Source organism: Bufo gargarizans, chromosome 3 (assembly GCF_014858855.1).
Source record: "Bufo gargarizans isolate SCDJY-AF-19 chromosome 3, ASM1485885v1, whole genome shotgun sequence".
Taxonomy (NCBI): domain Eukaryota; kingdom Metazoa; phylum Chordata; class Amphibia; order Anura; family Bufonidae; genus Bufo; species Bufo gargarizans.
In genome coordinates, this window is record NC_058082.1 from 422,592,312 (window position 1) to 422,614,133 (window position 21,822).

At 41.0% G+C, this 21,822-nt stretch overlaps 1 protein-coding gene across 1 annotated transcript in view; it reads left to right on the forward strand.

Annotated features, from left to right (window-relative positions):
* Positions 1-9,681, forward strand: part of CDK18 (cyclin dependent kinase 18) — a 136,167-nt gene extending 126,486 nt beyond the window's left edge. The window contains exons 13-16 of the mRNA XM_044286270.1: positions 2,292-2,334; positions 4,227-4,317; positions 4,442-4,519; positions 7,609-9,681. Of these exons, the coding sequence (XP_044142205.1) occupies positions 2,292-2,334; positions 4,227-4,317; positions 4,442-4,519; positions 7,609-7,643 (247 nt within the window). The 3' untranslated portion in view covers positions 7,644-9,681. The remainder of the gene's footprint in view (positions 1-2,291; positions 2,335-4,226; positions 4,318-4,441; positions 4,520-7,608) is intronic.
* The last annotated feature ends 12,141 nt before the right edge of the window (positions 9,682-21,822 follow it).

A 21,822-nucleotide genomic window follows, 5' to 3' on the forward strand; every position in this document is an offset into this window, starting at 1 on the left:
GCACACTGTGCCACCAACGATTTAATACAATAGAGGGAGGGAGGGGGGCCGATGGTGGTTGGCACACTGTGCCACCAACGATTTAATACAATAGAGGGAGGGAGGGGGGGGCACACTGTGCCACCAACGATATTCAAACTGGGGAGGGGGGGGGGCTGCCCCCTGCTGCCTGGCAGCCCTTATCTCTTACAGGGGAATATGATAGTACAATTAACCCCTTTAGGTGCCGCACTTAAAGGGGTTAATTGTGCTATCATATCCCCCAGTAAGAGATCGAAGTTTGTAGTGTATTCTAACCTGAAGCGTCCCCATCACCATGGGAACGCCTCTGTGTTAGAATATACTGTCGGATTTGAGGTTCACGAAGTAGCTCATATCCGACAGTGTATTCTAACATAGAGGCGTTCCCATGGTGATGGGGACGCTTCAAGTTAAAATATACCATCGGATTGGAGAAAACTCCAATCCGATGGTATAAAAGAACTCCAGACTTTACATTGAAAGTCAATGGGGACGGATCCGTTTGAAATGGCACCATATTGTGTCAACATCAAACGGATCCGTCCCCATTGACTTGCATTGTAATTCAGGACGGATCCGTTTGGCTCCGCACGGCCAGGCGGACACCAAAACGACTTTTTTTTCATGTCCGTGGATCCTCCAAAAATCAAGGAAGACCCACGGACGAAAAAACGGTCACGGATCCACGGACCCCGTTTTTTCGGACCGTGAAAAAAAACTGTCGTGTGCATGAGGCCTGAAGTCTGGAACGCATAGACATCACCAGACACTAGGTTTCATCCCTGGTGATGCTCTGCCAGGCCTCTACTGCAACTGTCTTAAGTTCCTGCTTGTTCTTGGGGCATTCAGTTTTGTCTTCAGCAAGTGAAATGCATGCTCAATCAGGTCAGGTGATTGACTTGGCTATTGCATAACATTCCACTTATTTCCCTTAAAAAACGCTTTGGTTGCTTTTGCAGTATGCTTTGGGTCATTGTCCATCTGCATTGTGAAGCGCCGTCCAATGAGTTCTGAAGCAGTTGGCTGAATATGAGCAGATAATATTGCCCGAAACACTTTAGAATTCATCCTACTGCTTTTGTCAGCAGTCACATCATTAATAAATACAAAAGAACCTGTTCCATTGGCAGCCATACATGCCCACACCATGACACTACCACCACCATGCTTAACTGATGAGGTGGTATGCTTAGGATCATGAGCAGTTCCTTTCCTTCTCCGTACTCTTCTCTTCCAATCACTCTGGTACAAGTTGATCTTGGTCTCATCTGTCCATAGGATGTTGTTTGTGAACTGTGAAGGCTTTTTTAGATGTCGTTTGGCAAACTCGAATTTGGCCTTCCTGTTTTTGAGGCTCACCAATGGTTTACATCTTGTGGTGAACCCTCTGTATTCACTCTGGTGAAGTCTTCTCTTGATTGTTGACTTTGACACACATACACCTACCTCCTGGAGAGTGTTCTTGATCTAGCCAACTGTTGTGAAGGGTGTTTTCTTCACCAGGGAAAGAATTCTTCAGTCATCCACCACAGTTGTTTTCCGCGGTCTTCCGGGTCTTTTGGTGTCGCTAAGCTCACCGGTGCGTTCCTTCTTTTTAAGAATGTTCCAAACAGTTGTTTTGGCCACGCCTAATGTTTTTGCTATCTCTCTGATGGGTTTGTTTTGTTTTTTCAGCCTAATGATGGCTTGCTTCACTGATAGTGACAGCTCTTTGGATCTCATCTTGAGAGTTGACAGCAACAGATTCCAAATACAAATAGCACACTGGAAATGAACTCTGGACCTTTTATCTGCTCACTGTAATTGGGATAATGAGGGGATAACACACACCTGGCCATGGAACAGCTGAGAAGCCAATTGTCCCATTATTTTTGGTTCCTTAACAAGTGGGAGGCACATATGCAAACTGTTGTAATTCCTACAACGTTCACCTGATTTGGATGTAAATACCCTCAAATTAAACCTGACAGTCTGCAGGTAAAGCACATCTTGTTTGTTTCATTTCAAATCCATTGTGGTGGCGTATAGAGCCAAAAATGTTAGAATTGTGTTGATGTCCCAATATTTATGGACCTGACTGTATTTCTAATAAAGCAATATTTAAGTATTTTCATAATTTTATTAATTACCAGAGAACCTCTTTAATGCCAAGGCATTTGGCACCTTTTTTCCCAGGAGCAATTGTCTTGGATAAATCAAAACTCAGCTAGTATTTACATATGTAATGAGTTGCTCTGGATTATTGTTAATGGCGGAATCTCTCTTTTCAGATTGGATTCTGATGGGATTGAGTTATTGTACAGTCTGCTGTTGGTAAGCAAACTATGTAATGTAATCAGATGTAGCATGTTGTGACTTTCATTGAAAAAAGGGGAGATTTGTATATACAGTGACATGCAAAAGTTTGGGCACCCCTGGTCAAAATTACTGTTACTGTGAACAGTTAAGCAAATTGAAGATGAAATGATCTCCAAAAGACATAAAGTTGAAAATGACACATTCCCTTTGTATTTTAAAAAGGGAAAAGGGTCTAAAGCAAAACTTTGGTCAATGCCCATGATGTTTAATTTTTATTGTTTATGTATTTTTTATTCTAGGGAAGGGGAGTGATTTAATTTTAAAATTTTTTAATTAAATTTTTTACAATATGCAGTAGTCAGATTTATTTTAGCTCAATTTGCAGTTATCCTATGTTGGCCTGCCACCTGCAGGCCTCCATAGGAACTGCAGCTCTTTTCAGAGAGAATTAGCGCATTAGAACGAAGGACCAGCTTCCCCGATAGTCACATGGGGGAGACAATACTTACCCAGAAACTCATCTTTACAGGTTTTTAGCGATTTAGATGCCGTGGTCAATCTTGACCACTGCATCTAAAGGGTTAAATGCCTGCAATCAGGGTTATTGCTGGTTGCATACATTAGCTGTGGGCCTCTTCTGTTTGTATCAGAAGAGACCCGCTTGCTTTGCTTGCGAAGTGGGCGTAATATTTAAAGACCCTCCAAGCACCGTACATGTCTATGGGTTGAGGCCTGAGACCTCGGTCAAAGTTATCTGAGCGCTCAAATCTCCTTGGTTTCCCATACTTTTGCAAGGTACTCCTTTCCTTTTTTTCTTTACTCTAAAATTGTACAAAACCAAAATAATGCACTGATATTGCTTAAAATGTTAAAAAGTGTGTTTCATCTTTAATTATGCCTTTTGAAGATCTTTTCATCATTAACTTGCTTAACTGTTCATAGTAACAGTAATTTTGGCCAAGGGTGCCAATTTGTTAAAATGAATGTACAACTCATTTGTTTTTTTGTGTATGTTAATCAAAAGGAGTATTACCATCTAAAGTTATTATATATCACAAGGATATGCAACTCTATGATTGTGGAGGTCCAACACTGATGATGAAGGGGACGCAGCGCCGGTTTTACACTGCATCCTCTTCTAACTTGTCCTGCACCCATCCACCTTCTTATGAAGAGAACTGCAGCTGGCCCCATTCACGTGATTCGCTTGGAGCCCAGCTGTGCAAGGAAAAACCATGAAGGGGATAGAGCACTTAACCAGTGTTACATCTCTCTCATTCTCAAGATTGGTCTGGGTCCCAGAGCTCGGACCTCCACCGATCATAAAGTGATGGCGCTTATAAGTATATGGCAGCTGTTTATAACATGGCATACCTTTTACCTGGCAGAAGTTTATTTTATTTTTTTCTCATATTTCTACCTTAAAATAAATGAAAGAAATTGCATGAAATTAGAAGAAAGGCTTCCTTTTTCCTTCTCAGACCATTTTATTTTATAGAGAGCATTTTTGGTAGCCTTGATATTACTTAAGGGCCCTTTACACATTCCGAGAATCTTAAAGATAATCACTAATAAGCCTTCATAGGAACACTCGTTAGTGATTATCGTTTCCCAGTGGCAAATTGTGCTGTGTAACGATCTGCTGTCGGCAAACAACGAGTCAGTATGGGGAAGAGTGATGGTATTAGCGATCACTCCTCCCCATACTCTGGAGGAGATCGCTGCGTGTAAGTGCAGTGGTCTCCTATACCAGCAAGCAGCAGATTGTCGGATAGGAACACTTCCTTCCCGATAATCTGCTGCTTTGTCGTTCCATGTAAAGGGTCCTTAAGATCGTCACTCATTCTTAGTCCTTATGACAGCTGTAGTCTCCAGAGTACATGTAACATCCGGTTCATATCTTTTAGTATGAGGATAAGAAGAGGATATCGGCAGATGCCGGTCTACATCACCCGTACTTTAAAACTCTTGGAGAGAGAGTGCTGACACTGCCAGACAGTAAGTGACTATGTGCTACATACAATGTTCCAGTGACGTGAGATTTCTAAGAGTTTTTGCTATAAATCTTGTATCATCTTGTGTCAAATTATCGTGATGCATGGCAAACTTCATTTCTCTATAGATACCTCAATCTTCACAGTGAAGGAAATCCAGCTTCAGAAAGACCCTGGTCACCGTGGCTCCATCTTTCATCAGACAGGTATAGATAGCGTTACAGTCCTGGCAGACTCATTTATGTAGGAATGCTAACCCAAAAGTAATAGTACCACGGTAGAGCATTCATTAACCCTTTGGGAGCATAAACTATTTGTTCCCCCTGCCTTCCAAAAGCCATAACTTTTTGACTTCTCCATTCACATAACCTAATGAAGCTTATATTTTGGAGGACAGGTTGTGCTTTCAAGAGACGCCATTTAATATTCCATACTTTGTATTGAGAACCTGGGAAACAGTGCAATTCCACTATTGTTTTACGAGTTTAGTGTTTACTGCGTTCACTACAAAATTACCTGGCACTTTTTATACTGCAGTTCAGTACAATTACAGCAATACCAATTATATTTTTTTTTAAATAATTATATAGACAGTAAAACACATTATTCAATAGTTCATACACAATAAATATAATATCCTTTTCCAATTTTAAATTGTCCATAATTACCTTTTTCAATTTTTAAGGGATAAACATACAGTCCAAATTTATATATTAACCCAAAAACAATCCCATCACCACCCCCCCCTCACCTTTCAAAAAGGGGGGGGGGGGGAAGCAATACCAAATTTATAGTTTTTTTGTTATCTTTATTTTTTTGGTACAAATAAAGGCCTCTTGCACACAACCGTATGTATTTTGTGGTCCACAGAAAACAGATCCGCAAAAAATACAGATGACATCCATGTGTATTCTGTATTTTGCGGAATGGAACAGCTGTCCCCTAATAGAACAGTCCTATCCTTGTCCGTAATGCGGACAAGAATAGGACATGTTCTATTTTTTTGCGGAATGGAAATACGGAAACATTCTTTTTTTTTTGCAGACCCATAGAAATGAATGGTTCCGTATACGGTCCGCCCAAAAAATGCAACGAACATGGAAAGAAAATACGTTCGTGTGCAAGGGGCCAAACTGTGAAGAAAAAAATTTACACTGCCATCTTCTGACACATTTTTATATTTCTACCTACAGAGCTATGTAATGGCTCTTTTTTGCAGGGTGAGCTGTAGTTTTTATTTATCTAATGGAGTATTTATAACTTTTTGATCACTTTTTATTAATTTTTTTGTAAGGAAAGTGACCAAAATCAGTGATGCCCATTCCGGCGTTGATATTTTAATTGTTCTGTTGTTTTCTGACTCGGCAATGATCTTTATTTATTTTTTTATTTATATTTGTAAAATGTGGAAAGGTGGGTGATTAAATTTTTTTTATTCTTCAGGGAGTTTTTAATATTTTAAAAAAAAACTTTTTTTCTACTTGTTTTTCACTTTTAGTATCCCCTAGGTAGGGCACTTGAACATAAGATTGTTAGATCAGTCAAATAATATTGCAGTCTATGATAAAATTGCTATATTCTTATCAAGCCCTGCTTAAGGGGAATCTGTCACCAGTAACCTCAAACTGTTTGCATAGACACATAGCTGTGGTTCGCCTGATAAAAACACTGCTTTTCTTTTGTTGAGCTGAGGCTCCATTCCTGAGATATGATACTTTTTATTAATATGCAAATTGTGGAGCCTTTATCATCAGGAGTAGTGTGAATATGAACTTTTTTCTGCTCCTTAAGTGCAGTGGAGGCAGTGATCCTTTGTGTTGACAAAAAGATGATCACAAAAAGTGTTCCCCCGCTAGGCCCTCCAGCAAACATTTTTATTTTGAAGATACGGTGCTAAGTCCCTGTGAGTGCTGCCACATAAAGTATTACATAGAGCCTATTCAAATTAATTGGTTGTCAGTTTAATGAAGGACAGGTCCTCCCTAGCAAGACAGTTCTGTAACCACTCTCCACTCTGGGCAAGAGATGAGGATCCTGAAAAGATTTTTCTCTAAACTGGACACCCCAATTATGCTGGACACAATTATAAAGATTTGACCACAATATGATGACCATGAAACGTTGTGCATTTGCATTACTCACTTGGCATATGGCCGGTTTTGATAGCTTTCTACGGCCATCTTTGATGGCTGTGATTTTCTCCTGCTGTACTACTGTGTACTAACTGCTGTTCAGGATATGTCGAATGCATCAAAGTAGAATATTGTCTCATGCAGTGCTTTTTATAAAATTTACTATGCCTTCCTCTGTGCCATGACCAAAACTTTGTATGTACCCTTAAAGACTATGGACACCTTCGGGACAATTTTTTATGATTGCATTTTACTCAGTTTGGGCTAAAATTCTTTTTTTTTCAAGTTGGTTTTCATGTAAAATGTTCAGCCATCTTTGAGATACAGGAGTATCAAAGTATAGCTGGGTTCACATATGGGCTTTGAATTCCGGCAGTCTGTGTCTGTCGGAAGTTCACGTTATCCGGCATAGCTGGATACCACAGTGCACTGCCAGATCCCCATTCACTGTAATGGGATCCCAACGCTTTCTGGCATATATGCCAGCTCTCGGCAGGACTAAAAATGCTGCGTGTAGTATTTTTTTTGTCCACCCAAAAGCTAGCATGTATACCATATGCAGTGAATTCCAGCAGTCGCAGCACACCCAGCATTTTTTGTCTGGAGCCCATTACAAGGAATGGGGATCTGGCAATGCACTGTGGTATCCAGCTATGCCGGATAACGTGAACTCCCGACAGTCTGTTCCTCCACCGGCCTGCCAGAATTAAAAGGGCATATGTGAACCCAGCCCATACATTTTCAGTCCCGTCATCTGACGGCTCATGTGAAGATTTATTTCTGATTTCCTGACCTCATAAACAATCAGTTAAAGAGGTTGCCCAGGTTCAGAGCTGAACCCGGACATAACCCCTTCTTCCCCCACTCAGCCCCTCAGAGAAGAGCATCGGAGCATTTCATGCTCCGATGCTCTCCCTTGCCCTGGCGCTGTGTTATGCAGGGCAAGCCCTGTTCTGTTTACCTTTTTACACTGCTAGACGGAAGCTTCTGCCTCGCAGTGTTGCCGGTGACGTCACCGGCAAATATGGGTAGGCTTTAAGTGCTGCCATAGCCGTTTTAAAATGAGTAAAATGCTATTTTAAAAAATTGCCCCAAAGGTGTCCATAATCTTTAATGACTAACAATTTGATGGCAAATCTATTAAATGTGAACTTTCTTTGCAGGTCGTGGAAAGACCAGGCGACAGAGTATATTTTAAAGCAACTCTCAGACACTGGATAACCTCCATTCTTCACTGCCAGGGACTCCTGCAGTAATAAAAAAGCTAGAAGTATTAACATTAACTTACCAGTCTGCAGTGAGTCTTGTGCCAAATGTACTGTTATGTGGGTATCAATGCTGGGTCCAGGGACGTGTAGGATATGAGGGATTACTTCTATGGATCCCATCAGCGCCTTTTATTAGCCCTCTTCATAAGGACAGCTTAACTAAATGTCTCCAAAAACTCCATATGGATTTGCTTGTTATTTTACCCACAAGATTTATTTTACATGTCTAGGTTGGGCTTTGCTGAAAGAGTTCACAGTACTCCGAGTTCCAGATTGCATAGATAACGAAACATAGCTATGCTCCCAGGGAAGTGGTTAATATTGTAAACTCCAAGATTGTCAGTGCATGGCAATGCTTTGTAGACATTGTAGAGATCATGGTCTAAAGCTCTGAAAACTATAATGACCTGCCATTGTTATAGCATGCCTTTATGGATCCAGGTACATTATATGGGCAAAGGTAATGATACACCGACGCATTACGCCTACAGGAGCTTTTAATCCATAGGCATTATTATAGTGTCCCCCCACTTCTCTTCTACTCTTCTGGGAAGGGTTTCTACAAGATTTTGGAGTGTGTGGGGGGAATTTTTGCTCATTCATCCAGAAAAGCATTTGTGAAGTCAGACACTGATGTTGGACCTAGCTTGCAATCTCCATTCTAGTTCAACCCAAAAATGTACGATGGGGTTGAGCTCAGGGATCTGTGATTGGCTGTCAAGGTCATACACACCAAACTCGCCCAACCATGCCTTTATGGACCTTCATTTATGCACAGTCATGCCAAAAATGAAAAGGGCCTTGGCATGTTGAAGCATTAAGATATCCCTTCTGTGGGGGCCAAGGGCAATCCCTGAAAACAACCCAATTGTTTTATCCCTCCTGCACCAAACTTTACACTTGGCAAAATGCAGTTAGACAGGCAATGTTCTCCTGGCATTTACCAAAACCAGACTCTTCCATCAGATTGCCAGATGAGAGAATCCTGATTCCTTACTCCATAGAACAGGTTTCCACTGCTCCACAGTCCACTGATGGAGGCAAATACAGGGAGAACATGTAAACTCCTTGCACATGATGCAGTTTCACACCTGTTAACCCAAGGGCCACTGTGCTGCTAACCACTGAGCCATTGTACCTCATTAGTTTTTTCAAAAGTGACCAAAATGAAATATTATCAAATATTTTTCACCAGTTGTTATGGCCACACATGCAATTTCCCATGTGGTGCTTAAAGGACAGTTTCAGTATACTGTCTTATTTTACTGTACTGATTTTAAGATTTTGAGCTTATTGGCAGCTAGGCTATAGTAATCTGGCGTGGTCACTACACGAAGTACAGTGCTGTCTGCATCTCTAGTTAGTTCTGGTGCCTACTGCAAACAGCGGACTGTTGTGGGTGCTGGGTGCCTGACCCCCACTGACAATATCTGTAGTCTGGAAAATCCCTCTAATAAAAGCAGTAGTAGTCCAGCATTATCCATTCATCAAGCGGTATAGGCACTTATTACTATGACCAGGGAAATATGAGTTTTAATAAGATTGTATGTATTGGCTTTGTGCCCTTCTATATCCGTAGTTGATGAATGTATACATATTTGAGAACATATATACCACACAAGTATCTATATTCTTATGATCTTGTACATTCCAGATTCATTGTGTGCAATTCAATAGACAGCTCTTTTAACACACCGATGATGTCATCTGTAGCAAGGACTGTTACAAAATAGCTGCACAACCATTCTAAAGGTTGGATACCTACATATCCCAGCCTACCTGGATAGCACTCCAACCCAAACACCTTGCATACTTGATCTTAGGCAAGCTGAACCTGAAATGTAACTGAAAGGGAATCACAGAGCCCATTACATCAGGCCTTTTGTAAGGCTACTTTCACATTTGCGTTTGGTGCGGATCCGTCATGGATCTGCACAGACGGATCCATTCAGATAGTACAACCGTCTGCATCCGTACAGAACGGATACGTTTGTATTATCTTTAACATAGCCAAGACCGATCCGTCTTGAACACCATTAAAAGTCAATGGAGGACGGATCAGTTTTCTATTGTGCCAGATTGTGTCATACAAAATGGATCCGTCCCCATTGACTTATGTAGTGTGTCAGAACGGATCCATTTGGCTCAGTTTCGTCAGAAACACACCATAACGCTGAAAGCAGCGTTTTAGTGTCCGCCTCCAGAGCGGAATGGAGACAGAACGGAGGCAAACTGATGCATTCTGAGCGGATTCTTTTCAATTCAGAATGCATTAGGGCAAAACTGAGCCCTTAACGGATCTCACAAACGGAAAGCCAAAACACCAGTGTGAAAGTAGCCTAATATGGGTAAACTGGTAAGTGCAGTTTACCCTCTTAATGGCCCCTATTGTGCTTATGAGATAGGCTGGAACAAAGCAAATACTGATCAGTTTGTGGTGAGTACATCATGTTACTGTATAGAAGCACGTTTTTATGTAAGCTCTGTGTCATCTGATCCCTATGGCCACTACTAACTGGTCGGATGGAGCCTCCATATGTGCCTTTTAGCACATGCGTTATTGCTTTATTCTGGCTTCTTCCCAACATCATGGGCTGTTCAGTTGGTGCTGTGGTACCTACTACTTTATCCTTATTAGGACATGTGTTCAGGTGAGTGCCTGTTCGTAACTGATCCTAATGGATCCCATTGACCTATATTGGATCAGTATTCAGTTTTATTTAGGCCTCATGCACACGGCTGTTGTGCGGCCTTTCCGTGCATTGGGGACCGCAATTTGCGGTCCCCAATGCACTGGCCTCATCCGTGTTGCAGCCGCGATTGATCCAGACCCATTCAACTTATATGGGTCCGTGATCTGTCCATACCGAAAAAAAATAGAACCCGTAATGCTTCCGTGGGGTTCCGTGCCTCCGTTCTGCACCACAGCTCCGGATTATGGACCCATGTACGGTGCCCGTGTATTGCGGACCCGCTGTATGAATGAGGCCGTGTGCACGAGGCCTTAACGGGAATAATAGCACTTTGCTGTTTAAAATGCAATGCAAAGTCAACTGAACGGACCGTGATAGTAGTGTGAACAGAGCCTAATGGACAGTAATTTTTTTAATTATAGTTTCCATGAGATTCTAATATCTATTTGTGAATGTTACTTTAATATGTAAAACATCTATAGTTATGCCAATGTAATTTAGTTTAGCAATTATCCTTTCATTAGAGAGGTACATGATTTCATTTGCATCAATGTGCAGGGAGTCACCTCTCCATGTAGCACTTTTCATAATTCTTCCCGTCTAAGCTTTGCACTTTTTAGAAAAACTTGTATGTGTTATAGATTTCTTGCTCTACGGGTCTCTATGCTGAGCAAACAATTGTAAAACGGGTGAAGAGCATTGCATCTGAAATGCTGATTGGTTTAATTTTTAGCCAAACCTTATAGACCAGTGGTGGGCAACATATTTTCCTGCCCAGTGGTCCATCTTTTGGAAAAGGGTTACATGGGGGTTCCCAAAGTTTTTTCCATCCTGTATCAGATGTGTTATTAGAGGAATATTCTAGTTATATAAATTTATCCTCCAGGATAGCAGACAAGTATTAGATCAGTGAGTGTCCGATCACTGCGACCCCCATCGATAACAAAAATGGGTGCCCCACACACTGCAGGGACCTTGCAAATGAATGTTGAGGTCAACTGGGTATTCATCTCTAGGGAATGAATAATACAACCTCCGTTCTTGTTATCGATTTGGGTCTCAGTGGTCGAACCCCCACCAATCTAAAAGTTAGCCTTATCCTGTGAATGAAAATTACTTAATCAAATAAAGTAATGAAAGACGTTGATTTCAGTGATGTCACCCATGAGCTAAAGGTACGCATCATAATTAGGGATGAGCGAACTTCTGTTTTCAAGTTCGGCGTACAAGGTTCGGGTTATCTAAGAATTCCATTATGGATTCTGCTACCACGGACCATAACTTATGGTCCATGGAAGCAGAATCCATAACGGATTTCTTAGATAACCCGAAACTTGTACGCCGAACTTGAAAACCCAGAAAAGAGTCATGTCTAACTGATAAGAGTCACAGTTATTCATGAGCTCCTACTCACCTTGCTAATGATTGGCAGTTCTCTCCTAAGGGGAAACTGCCCAACATCAGCAGGTGGGTGGGAAAAGCAGAAGAACATGAAAAAACATGACTCTTCTCAGGCAGCCTTGACTCGTTTCAGGCTTAGGCTCCTTCTATTACAAAGCTGGCTCTTGGCAGCCACTTACTCTTAGCTCAAAAATGACACACTACTGAGATCAGCGTTTTCTGTCACTACTTTATGCCGCCCTTACTCATGGCCGCATAAAGTTGATGATGGGTTCCCTTTAAGATCCGATTGGTGAAAGTTTAGTAGGATCTCCATTCCCACAGAAAACAGAGGAAACATTTCAGTCTGTCGGCTATTTGTTGCACACCACTGGTCTCAAAAAATACAATTAAAGGGTAATACTGAGACTTTTTTACTGATTAACTATCCTCTGGATAGGTCATCAGTATCTGATCAGTGGGGGTCTAAAACCTGGGACCCCACCTATCAGCTGTTTGAGAAGGCTGCAGCGCTCCTCCTTATCGAAGCTTTCCCTTGACCGGTGACATCATCGGTCACATGGCCTAGGCACAACTCAGCATCACAGGTCAGATACTGATGACTAGGGATGAGCGAACTTGATGTTTTCAAGTTCGGGTTTAGCGTTCGGTGGCAATTTTGTTATGGATTCCGTTATCACAGAATATAACAGAATCCATAACGGGATGGCCACCGAACCCGAACTTGAAAACAGGTTAGGTCATCAGTTAAAAAGCATTGGAAAAGCCCTTTAATGAGTAGAAAATGCAGGGAGTTCAGAAGGATTTCCCCAGATTTGTGCCTGTGTGATAGAAATGCTGCTTAATGTGATGTAAAAAATATATTTATCTGAGGTCTAATGTGTGTGTATCTGGATGTGGGGATCTGAATTCCATATACAAATATACACAAAACTCTGTTCTGCAAGTGATTTAACCCATTTTGCCATCTAATGTGTGAATGTAGGCTATCTAAAGATGTAACATATATATTAAATTGGTATTATTAGACACACTGTATGATTCCACAGTCAGGACACTGTTCTAGATTTATCTCTAAAAAAATTCCAGCAGGAAAATCTCTGCAAATCAGTCACTATTATATTAGGCAAATTTATCAGTCTGTATAATAACTCTATTTTACATGGAAGGAGAAGTAACTGGAGCAACAGTCATAAATATAGGACTGTGCTGAATATTAAGCGTAGTTCTTCTTTTGCAAATAAATATACCGATAAATCTTCAGAGAACGAGAGCAAGTGGGATATAATGTCTCCCAGCAGTAAAGAGCTAAAAACAGTAAAAATGAAGGTAAACGTTAATATAAGAGAATGATTGCAAGGGTTATAAAACAAGCCTGAGAGGTTCCAACTAGCAGTTATCATATAGGACTGTGGCGGAATGGGTGGCTTGTGTTGTGGTTAACATAAAAAATGGGTTATAAAGTGTGGGCATATCTTAATAGTATACCATTACTTTATGGTCAGTGATGTCTGAAATCTGGAGCCACCAGCTTGAGAATGAAAAGGCTGCAGTTCTAGTTTAGTGCTACATTCCCTTTCTCATTTGTCTCTGCACAGTAGCTCCACTCTGTAGAGTCAGGTGAATGGGGCCGCCTCTGTTCCTTGAATAGCTCATTGGTCAGGAGCAGACTGGCCATAGACAATATAATGAAATTTCCTGGTGGACTGATGCCCAGGGGGCTGCCCAAGCCCTTCTCATGGCCGCCAGCCAGATACATAACGATCTGATGCTCAGTATTAATTAATGTAGAAACATCAGGCACTTATTCACCTGGTCAACGGCTGCAGTTGCCCTCCTGAATTTAACTGTATTGCCTTCTTCAGGACGTTGATATAGTTGAATACTGTGGCATAAACTGCAGTATTTTGAGCTGCACTGTGGTATTTGGTTCCGCTGGGGCGGTAGTTTGTTCTCGGTGTGAGGCAGTGACAGGCCTCATGGCTGTTAGGGGAGGTGTATGTCAGGATTTTCCATATCTTCCCCATTAGTTGCCAGGCCTGAGGCAATACCAGGTGCCACAATCACCTGAGAATAAAAGAAACCTTAGAGTGAGAGAGGGTGGAGAGTGGGATCCTGGGAAGTGTGATCCTGGAGAGTGTGGAAGCACAGTCTGGCAGAGGCTCTGGATGTGTGGTTTTAGCCAGGAGGCTGGGAGAAATCCTGGAGTTAGGGGACAAAGCAACGCCTGCGACGGTCGCAGGGCCATAGTCAGGCGGACTACTGAGCCTTAATCCCCCACAAGAGACATTGGATTTGAGACAGTGGGTGTACTGTGCTCTGTACAGCTAGGAGACTGTGGGACATTGGCTGTGAAAGCCGCATCGGGTCACGGGGTGTGAACTGTACCTAATAGGTGAGTCAGGGAAGTTATGTATTAGTTAGAGCCTGGACGGGCGAGTGTTTATTGTTATGTTGGTTTTGCTTTTGCTGGTGTGCCAGAATAAATGCACTGTTTGGACCTTAAAACCTGTTGTCTGCGAAGGTATTTGTGAGGATGATCTCCTGAAAGAAAACTACCTCTCACATCGGCTATTGTATTGCTGGCCCCACCCACTTCTGTTGTCCTTACCAGCCCATGCACAAATCTGTTGTGGAGCTGGAGAGCTCCTTCAGTGACAGACTGCTGCATCCTAGGTGAACAAAGGAGCGTTATCGTAGGTCCTTTCTCCCAGCAACGGTTAGGATTTATAACCACCACTGTTCCCAGAAACCCAGAAGTGAATTTTTAAAGTAAATTCTGTTATGTTTTTCTTGTATTTTTACTCTTTAATTTCTAATTACTCTTATTTTTGCTCCTGTTGTCAATGTGATTGCTGCTGTTATGCCAAATTTTCCCCACTGAGGGGACAATAAAGGGATTTTCTTCCTTTATATGTGTTGGCCCTGCCTACTTGTGTTGCCGCATCTTCTGTCAGTTTGGACCCACCTACAACATAGGGCCACATTAGGTTCCCTGTTCACCCATGCCCACCAATCATAAAGTTATGGCATATCCTAATGATAAACCATTATTTTATAAGATGGGAAAAGCCTTTAATTTAAAGCAACACTATGTTTATCTTTAATACAGGGCCTGAGAGGGCAGATTTAGAGGGCACAAAATAAAGAAACGCCAGGACATATGATATGCCACCCAGACCTTGCTATAGTCATAACACATTGTGTGCCTTTACATTATATTGGAGGGCATTGGGGCAACTTTAGATGTTAGATAGGAGAAAATGCATTGTCAACAATTCCTGAACATATATCTATTACCAAATCTCTACAATTATGAACAGGAACAGGTGCCCTTTTCACTCAGCAAATGTTAATGGCAATTGTATATGGCAGGAGGCCAGGCAATTTGAATTCCTAGTGGCTGCCCTGCTCCATCACCTCAACTGATTGTTCTCAGTCATAATAGGATGGATTTTGATAATAGTTATACGTATATTAGAGAGATGTCCATACGGACATTTCCTGAAATAAAGTGACTTGTAACCCACGCTTAATGGTAATGCTTCACCTCTAATGGTTCCTGCCAGTTAAAACCAGATAGTAATAGTGAAGGACCGTCACTCACTGTTTGTTTATGTGAAATACTTGTTTATTGACACATATTAGTGACGCGTTTCGGCACAATCTGTGCCTTCCTCTGTCACTAATATGTGGCAATGAACGAGCATTTCAAAAGAAACAAACAGTGAGTGACGGTCACTTTATTTCAAGAAATGTCCTAGGGGTGCCAACCCTAGGACACGTGCACCACCGTACCACCATAGTGCCGACTGATATACACTGCACAGTAAAAATAGATAGTGACACGCATCTTTTTTCTAATCAGTTTTTTTTTCCAGTTGTAGATATTTTTTTTTATTCTATTTCCTGAACATGATTATGGAGGCAGACATCTTGCCTGAGCTGTTCTTAGCATCTAGAAAGCATTAAGAAAATTGCTTTACGGCAGCCCCATGGGCCATAGACACGATGGTCAGGAGGGGACCCTATTGACTACTGTGGGAGAGTTTTCTAGGCATGCTCTGTGACCTGTGCAGAGGTCATTGTACGAGGAAGTAATAGATAAGCTTTGACAATCACTAGGGCTGCAGCTATCGACTATTTTTGTAATCGAGTATTCTATCAATTAATCCAATGATTAATCGAGTACTCTAAAAACAAAAAACTAATTAAAAGAATGTTTTTCTTTATAAAAACTCATCACAGCTTCCCCCCCAGTACCCATCAGCTTCCCCCACCAGTGCCATCAGCTTCCCCACCCCCAGTGCCATCAGCTTCCCCACCCCCAGTGCCATCAGCTTCCCCCCCCAGTGCCATCAGCTGCCGCCTCAGTGCCACCAGCTGCCGCCTCAGTGACATCAGCTTCCCCCCAGTGACATCAGCTGCCACCCCAGTGCCATCAGCTGCCACCCCAGTGCCATCAGCTGCCACCCCAGTGCCATCAGCTGCCACCCCAGTACCATCAGCTTCCCCCCCCAGGACCATCAGCTTCCCCCCCCCAGGACCATCAGCTTCCCCCCCCCAGTGCCATCAGCTGCCACCCCAGTGCCATCAGCTTCCCCCTAGTGCCATCAGCTTCCCCCCAGTGCCACCAGCTGCCCCAATGCCATCAGCTGCTCCCCAGTGCCATCAGCTGCCCCTCAGTGCCATCAACTCCCCCCCAGTGCCACCAGCTGCCCCCCTAGTGCCACCAGCTGCCCCCCCCGTGCCACCAGCTGCTCCCCAGTGCTACTAGCTGCTCCCCAGCGCCATCAGGTGCCCCCCAGTGCCACTAGTTTGCCCTCCAGTGCCACCATCTCCCCCCCCCCCTAGCCATGTCCCCAGCGCCAGTACTTACCTTTTCTGTAAGGGCACTGCTCCACAGCTCCTCCATCTTCATCTCCACGCGCTGCACTGTCTTCCTGACGTCACATGATCTGACAATGTGTCAGGATATAGTACAGTGCAGCGTTGAGGATTTTTTTGTGTCAAATTACTCAATTCAATCAAATCGTTTCAGCCCTAACAATCATCTATTGTGCATAGTGTATCTTGTGTGCATCTATCTATGATATCTGCCATTGAAATCCCGCCTGTAATGATAATGAGACGACTGTAATCTGTACAAACTAAAAAGTAGTGCCTATCATTAGGCATAGTAGCCACTACGAAAACCGCAGGATGTTAGGATTTTTTTTATTTTTATATAGTGATGTGGAAAATTAAAAATGACATAACCAACGCATCTTTAAAAATATTTTTAACATAAAAATTGATTTAAACAAAATGTCACATTCTGATGACACATTCCCTTTAAAGGCAGAAAGCAGACATGTCTTCTCCCAATCCTGTACCACCCCTTTAAGGTTCCTTCACTTACAGCAGCCAAGGACACGTCACGTTTGCCATTAGGAAAGGTTTTTAAGTAAAATAAAAAAAAGAGACAAATAATACAGAACATTGGTTTTGGGTTGTCAGAGCAATAATAGTTTATGTAAATCTGTATTTTAATATGTGGTGCGTTATACTGCAAAGTTTAGTTTGCTTTTTGTGTCTTGGACTCATAGGGGTAGATTATTTTGTGTGTCTTCACAGCCGACATACATAATAATATCCTTATGCTAATATTATCCAGTTTTACTTTCCTACAAGACACCCAATTAGGATTAAGCTCTAAAATGCTTGATGACTAATAGAGCCACGTATTTTAGAGCTAAGCATATACTGTATGTGTATATTTGAGTGACTTGCTTAAATATTCCTATTGACACAAGCTTTGAACTACCGGGTAAGTTCTCATGTGGAATTTTACATCAGGTTGAACCTGTAGCATGTCATCTTGCATGTCCCTCGTTCTGCAGAACTGTGATGCAACCTTAGAGCTCTACCTAAAAAAAAACGCACAATACAAGCTCAGTTTTATCATTGTAGTCTTGTTTTTAACCCTTGCGATATTACTACTTAGATCTCCTTCTTGTGGGTGTTTTACTGTTGATCCTTGAAAACATATGATAAATTACTGCTTAAAGTCATTTCCCATCTTGGCAAAAATGATTGGTATATAAAATATCCGCTTGAAATATTAGGTTCCAAAGATTAATGGTGGGCTTCAGAGTTTTTTAGAGAGTATTTTTTTGACAATTGTTAATTGTAGGCCTTTGTATTTAAGACTAATGGTTGTATTGATAAAGAACGACAGAGATTGTATTCTGGAAATGCCGCTCTGAATGTTTTCTAAAAAAAAAAAAAAATATTCGATTTTTTTTGTATGTGAAATGCCGTGATAACTTAAATGATGTTGCTGACAAATTATTTGTGAACTGTGAATGTTAGATAAAAACAATTACAATAAAGTTTATTGAAAAAAAAATTTGAGTGATTGTGCCAGTCACTTGGTTTGCATACGGAGAATATTGCCCAATTTTAAATTGGATTCCAGGTGTAGGAAAGAGAAAAAAAAAACTATGGGGGATATTTATCAAAACTGGTAGTAAGGAAAACTGGCTTAGTTGTCAGTAGCAACCAGTCAGATTGATCCTTTAATTTCACATAGGAACTTTTTAAAATGAAATATGGAATCTGATTGGTTGGTATGGACAAGAAAGCAAGTTTTCCTTAGTACCAGTTTTGAAAATTCTCCCCCTCAGCTTTAAGAAAAGGTTCTACTATTTATTTCTTTGGGAATCTCCTTACGCTTTTGCTAAAATAAAAGAAATAGAGATTTACATATGTACATGCACATAGTATTAGGCACAATCCAGGAGGATTCCAGGGGTAAGGCCTTGGATCTGACAGCATGCAGAGCCAGGGGATCCCCATTATGCCTTAGTCCTCTTTTAAAGGTCAATCAAACCCGCCATTCATTAGGCTAATTCTTCCCCAGGCCCATTTAAATGGTCTACATAGGTTTCTCAATTGAAGATGTTTTGGAAGCCACCCTCAAACTAAATGGAATCTTAGACAGTTATAAAAATATATCTTTAATATTTTTTTTATAGGACATACAGTTGCAAGAAAAAGTATGTGAACCCTTTAGAATGATATGGATTTTTGCACAAATTGGTCATAAAATGTGATCTGATCTTCATCTAAGTCACAACAATAGACAATCACAGTCTGCTTATATTAATAACACACAAAGAATTAAATGCTACCATGTTTTTATTGAACACACCATGTAAACATTCACAGTGCAGGTGGAAAAAGTATGTGAACCCCTAGACTAATGACATCTCCAAGAGCTAATTGGAGTCAGGCGTCAGCCAACTGGAGTCCAATCAATGAGATGAGATTGGAGGTGTTGGTTACAGCTGCCCTACCCTATAAAAAACACACACCAGTTCTGGGTTTGCTTTTCACAAGAAGCATTGCCTGATGTGAATGATGCCTCGCACAAAAGAGCTCTCAGAAGACCTACAGTTAAGAATTGTTGACTTGCATAAAGCTGGAAAGGGTTATAAAAGTATCTCCAAAAGCCTTGCTGTTCATCAGTCCATGGTAAGACAAATTGTCTATAAATGGAGAAAGTTCAGCACTGCTGCTACTCTCCCTAGGAGTGGCCGTCCTGTAAAGATGACTGCAAGAGCACAGCGCAGACTGCTAAATGAGGTGAAGAAGAATCCTAGAGTGTGAGCTAAAGACTTACAAAAGTCTCTGGCATATGCTAACATCCCTGTTAGCGAATCTACGATACATAAAACACTAAACAAGAATGGATTTCATGGGAGTATACCACAGAGGAAGCCACTGTTGTCCAATAAAAAACATTGCTGCACATTTACAGTTTGCACAAGAGCACCTGGATGTTCCACAGCAGTACTGGCAAAATATTCTTGTAACATTTTGTTTTTATTGAAAATTTTCCATATATCAGGCATACAAATCATTTATGTCAATATACAATTCTTATCCAATGTATACATAAAACGATAGACATAATATGGGGTACATATCATTCATAATCATGCACAGAATACAGTAAAAAAAATTGCATGTTATTGTGTACCAGGATATTATGTCTTGAAAGACTCTTTATTCCTAGATCAGTAAGGACTGTAGTCTTTATTAATAATCTTGAGATTCAAAGTTGGATTTATAATAAACATATCAGTAATAATTATAAAACCTCGGGATTCATTTTATTAACAACCTAGGAAGGACCGTAGTCTTTATTAATGAACTTAGAGTTTGAATATTAGGTCACAAAATACATAGCATTAATATTCATGCATGGTATATGCAATATAGAATTCTATATATATATTGTAATCATGTGTATGCCGTGTGCCCTTTAATCTATCTAACTAAGATAACTGGGGGGAGGTTAGGAGATAAACTTAGGGCCAGGGGAGTATCAGGGCTCAGGATGTGAGCTTGACTCATCTGTATCTATGCTTAATGTCTAGAGATGATCAGAGAAGATTTAAGATAAAGTCACTTTTAATAAATGAGTTCCAAAGATCCCATGTTGTATGATAATGGTGTAACTTGTCCTCTCTCAGTAGTCTTGATTTCTCAAGATTGTGCAGTGTGTGCATTTCTTTCAGCCATTCTGGAATTGAAGGGGGTGATAAAAAGGGTGTCATCTGCATAAGCAGCAATTTTCTGTTGTGTGTTCGAAGTATAGATACCTTGTATCAAGGGGTTGGTCCTAATCTTAGCTAGAAGGGGCTCCAGGGACAAAACAAAGAGGATAGGAGAAAGGGGGCATCCTTGTCTCGTACCGTTGGTAATTAAAAATGTGTCGGAAACAGAATCATTTACTCTTACTGCAGCTGAAGGAATGGTATACATAGCGAGTATTTTTGATATGAATGGTTGTGGGAAGCCAAAATTGTTCAGCACCTCCTCCAAGTAACTCCAACTTATCCTGTCAAATGCCTTTTCAGCATCGGTTGTGACGAATGATAAGGGAAAGTTTTTAGATTGTGCAAATTGTATGGCATGAAGAATCCTATAAATATTATCCTTCGACTGTCTGCCTTCTGTGAATCCAACTTGGTCCGGATGTAGTATACCAGGAAGGATGTGCTGAAGTCTCACGGCTATAAGCTTGGCGTACATTTTTATGTCAACATTCTAGAATGATATTGGCCTATAATTAGAGCAGATGGAATTATCTTTAACTTCTTTTGGTATTACTGTGATATGAGCCAGTAGGGATTCTGCGCAGAATTTTAATTGTGTCATCTCTGAGGGAAAGATGCATCAGTAACGGGGCATGGTCTGAGAGATGGAAGGATTTATAGTTAGCTTTTTTCAATAATTGAATATCTCTATGATGTACGAAGAAATAATCTAACCTGGAGTATGTTTCATGGGCAGAAGAAAAAAAAGGAGTAATCTCTACAGGTGGGGTTCAAAACTCTCCATGCATCTATTCAATTATTTTGACGTAGAGGTTTTTTTAAGGTTACTATAAACTAATCTCGCCTTTCCTTTTGTGGTGTCTACAGTTGATTCTAGGGGGGTATTTAAGTCTCCTCCTAGGATCAGCATCCCTTCAACAAATCCCTCTAATCTATGTTGCAATATATTAGGAGCGTAAAAATGAGCAAATGTAAACATTTTACCATATATAGACCCTTTAACAAATAAATATCTACCTTCGGGGTCAGACAAAGTGTTCTTATGCTGGAAACCTAAAGTTCTGCTCAAAACTATGGAGACTCCTTTTCTTTTGCGGGTTGGAGTGGTAGAGTTATACCATTGGTTGTAATGGAAAGTTTTAGAAAAGGGTGTGAATGTTTTTTTAAAGTGAGTTTCCTGAAAAAAATGCTACACTCACTTTCTCTTTTTTTAAATACATCAAAATTTGGGATCGTTTCTTTGGAATGTTTAGGCCATTCACGTTGTATGATGCACAGATAAGATCAGCCATGACCATAACATTTGAGAATAGTTTTGCGACTTATCTTAATACCGAGTCCCTGATGTTGAAGCAAAGGGTGGGATGAGGAAAATGTAAAACATAAAACATCATTAACACAAAAGT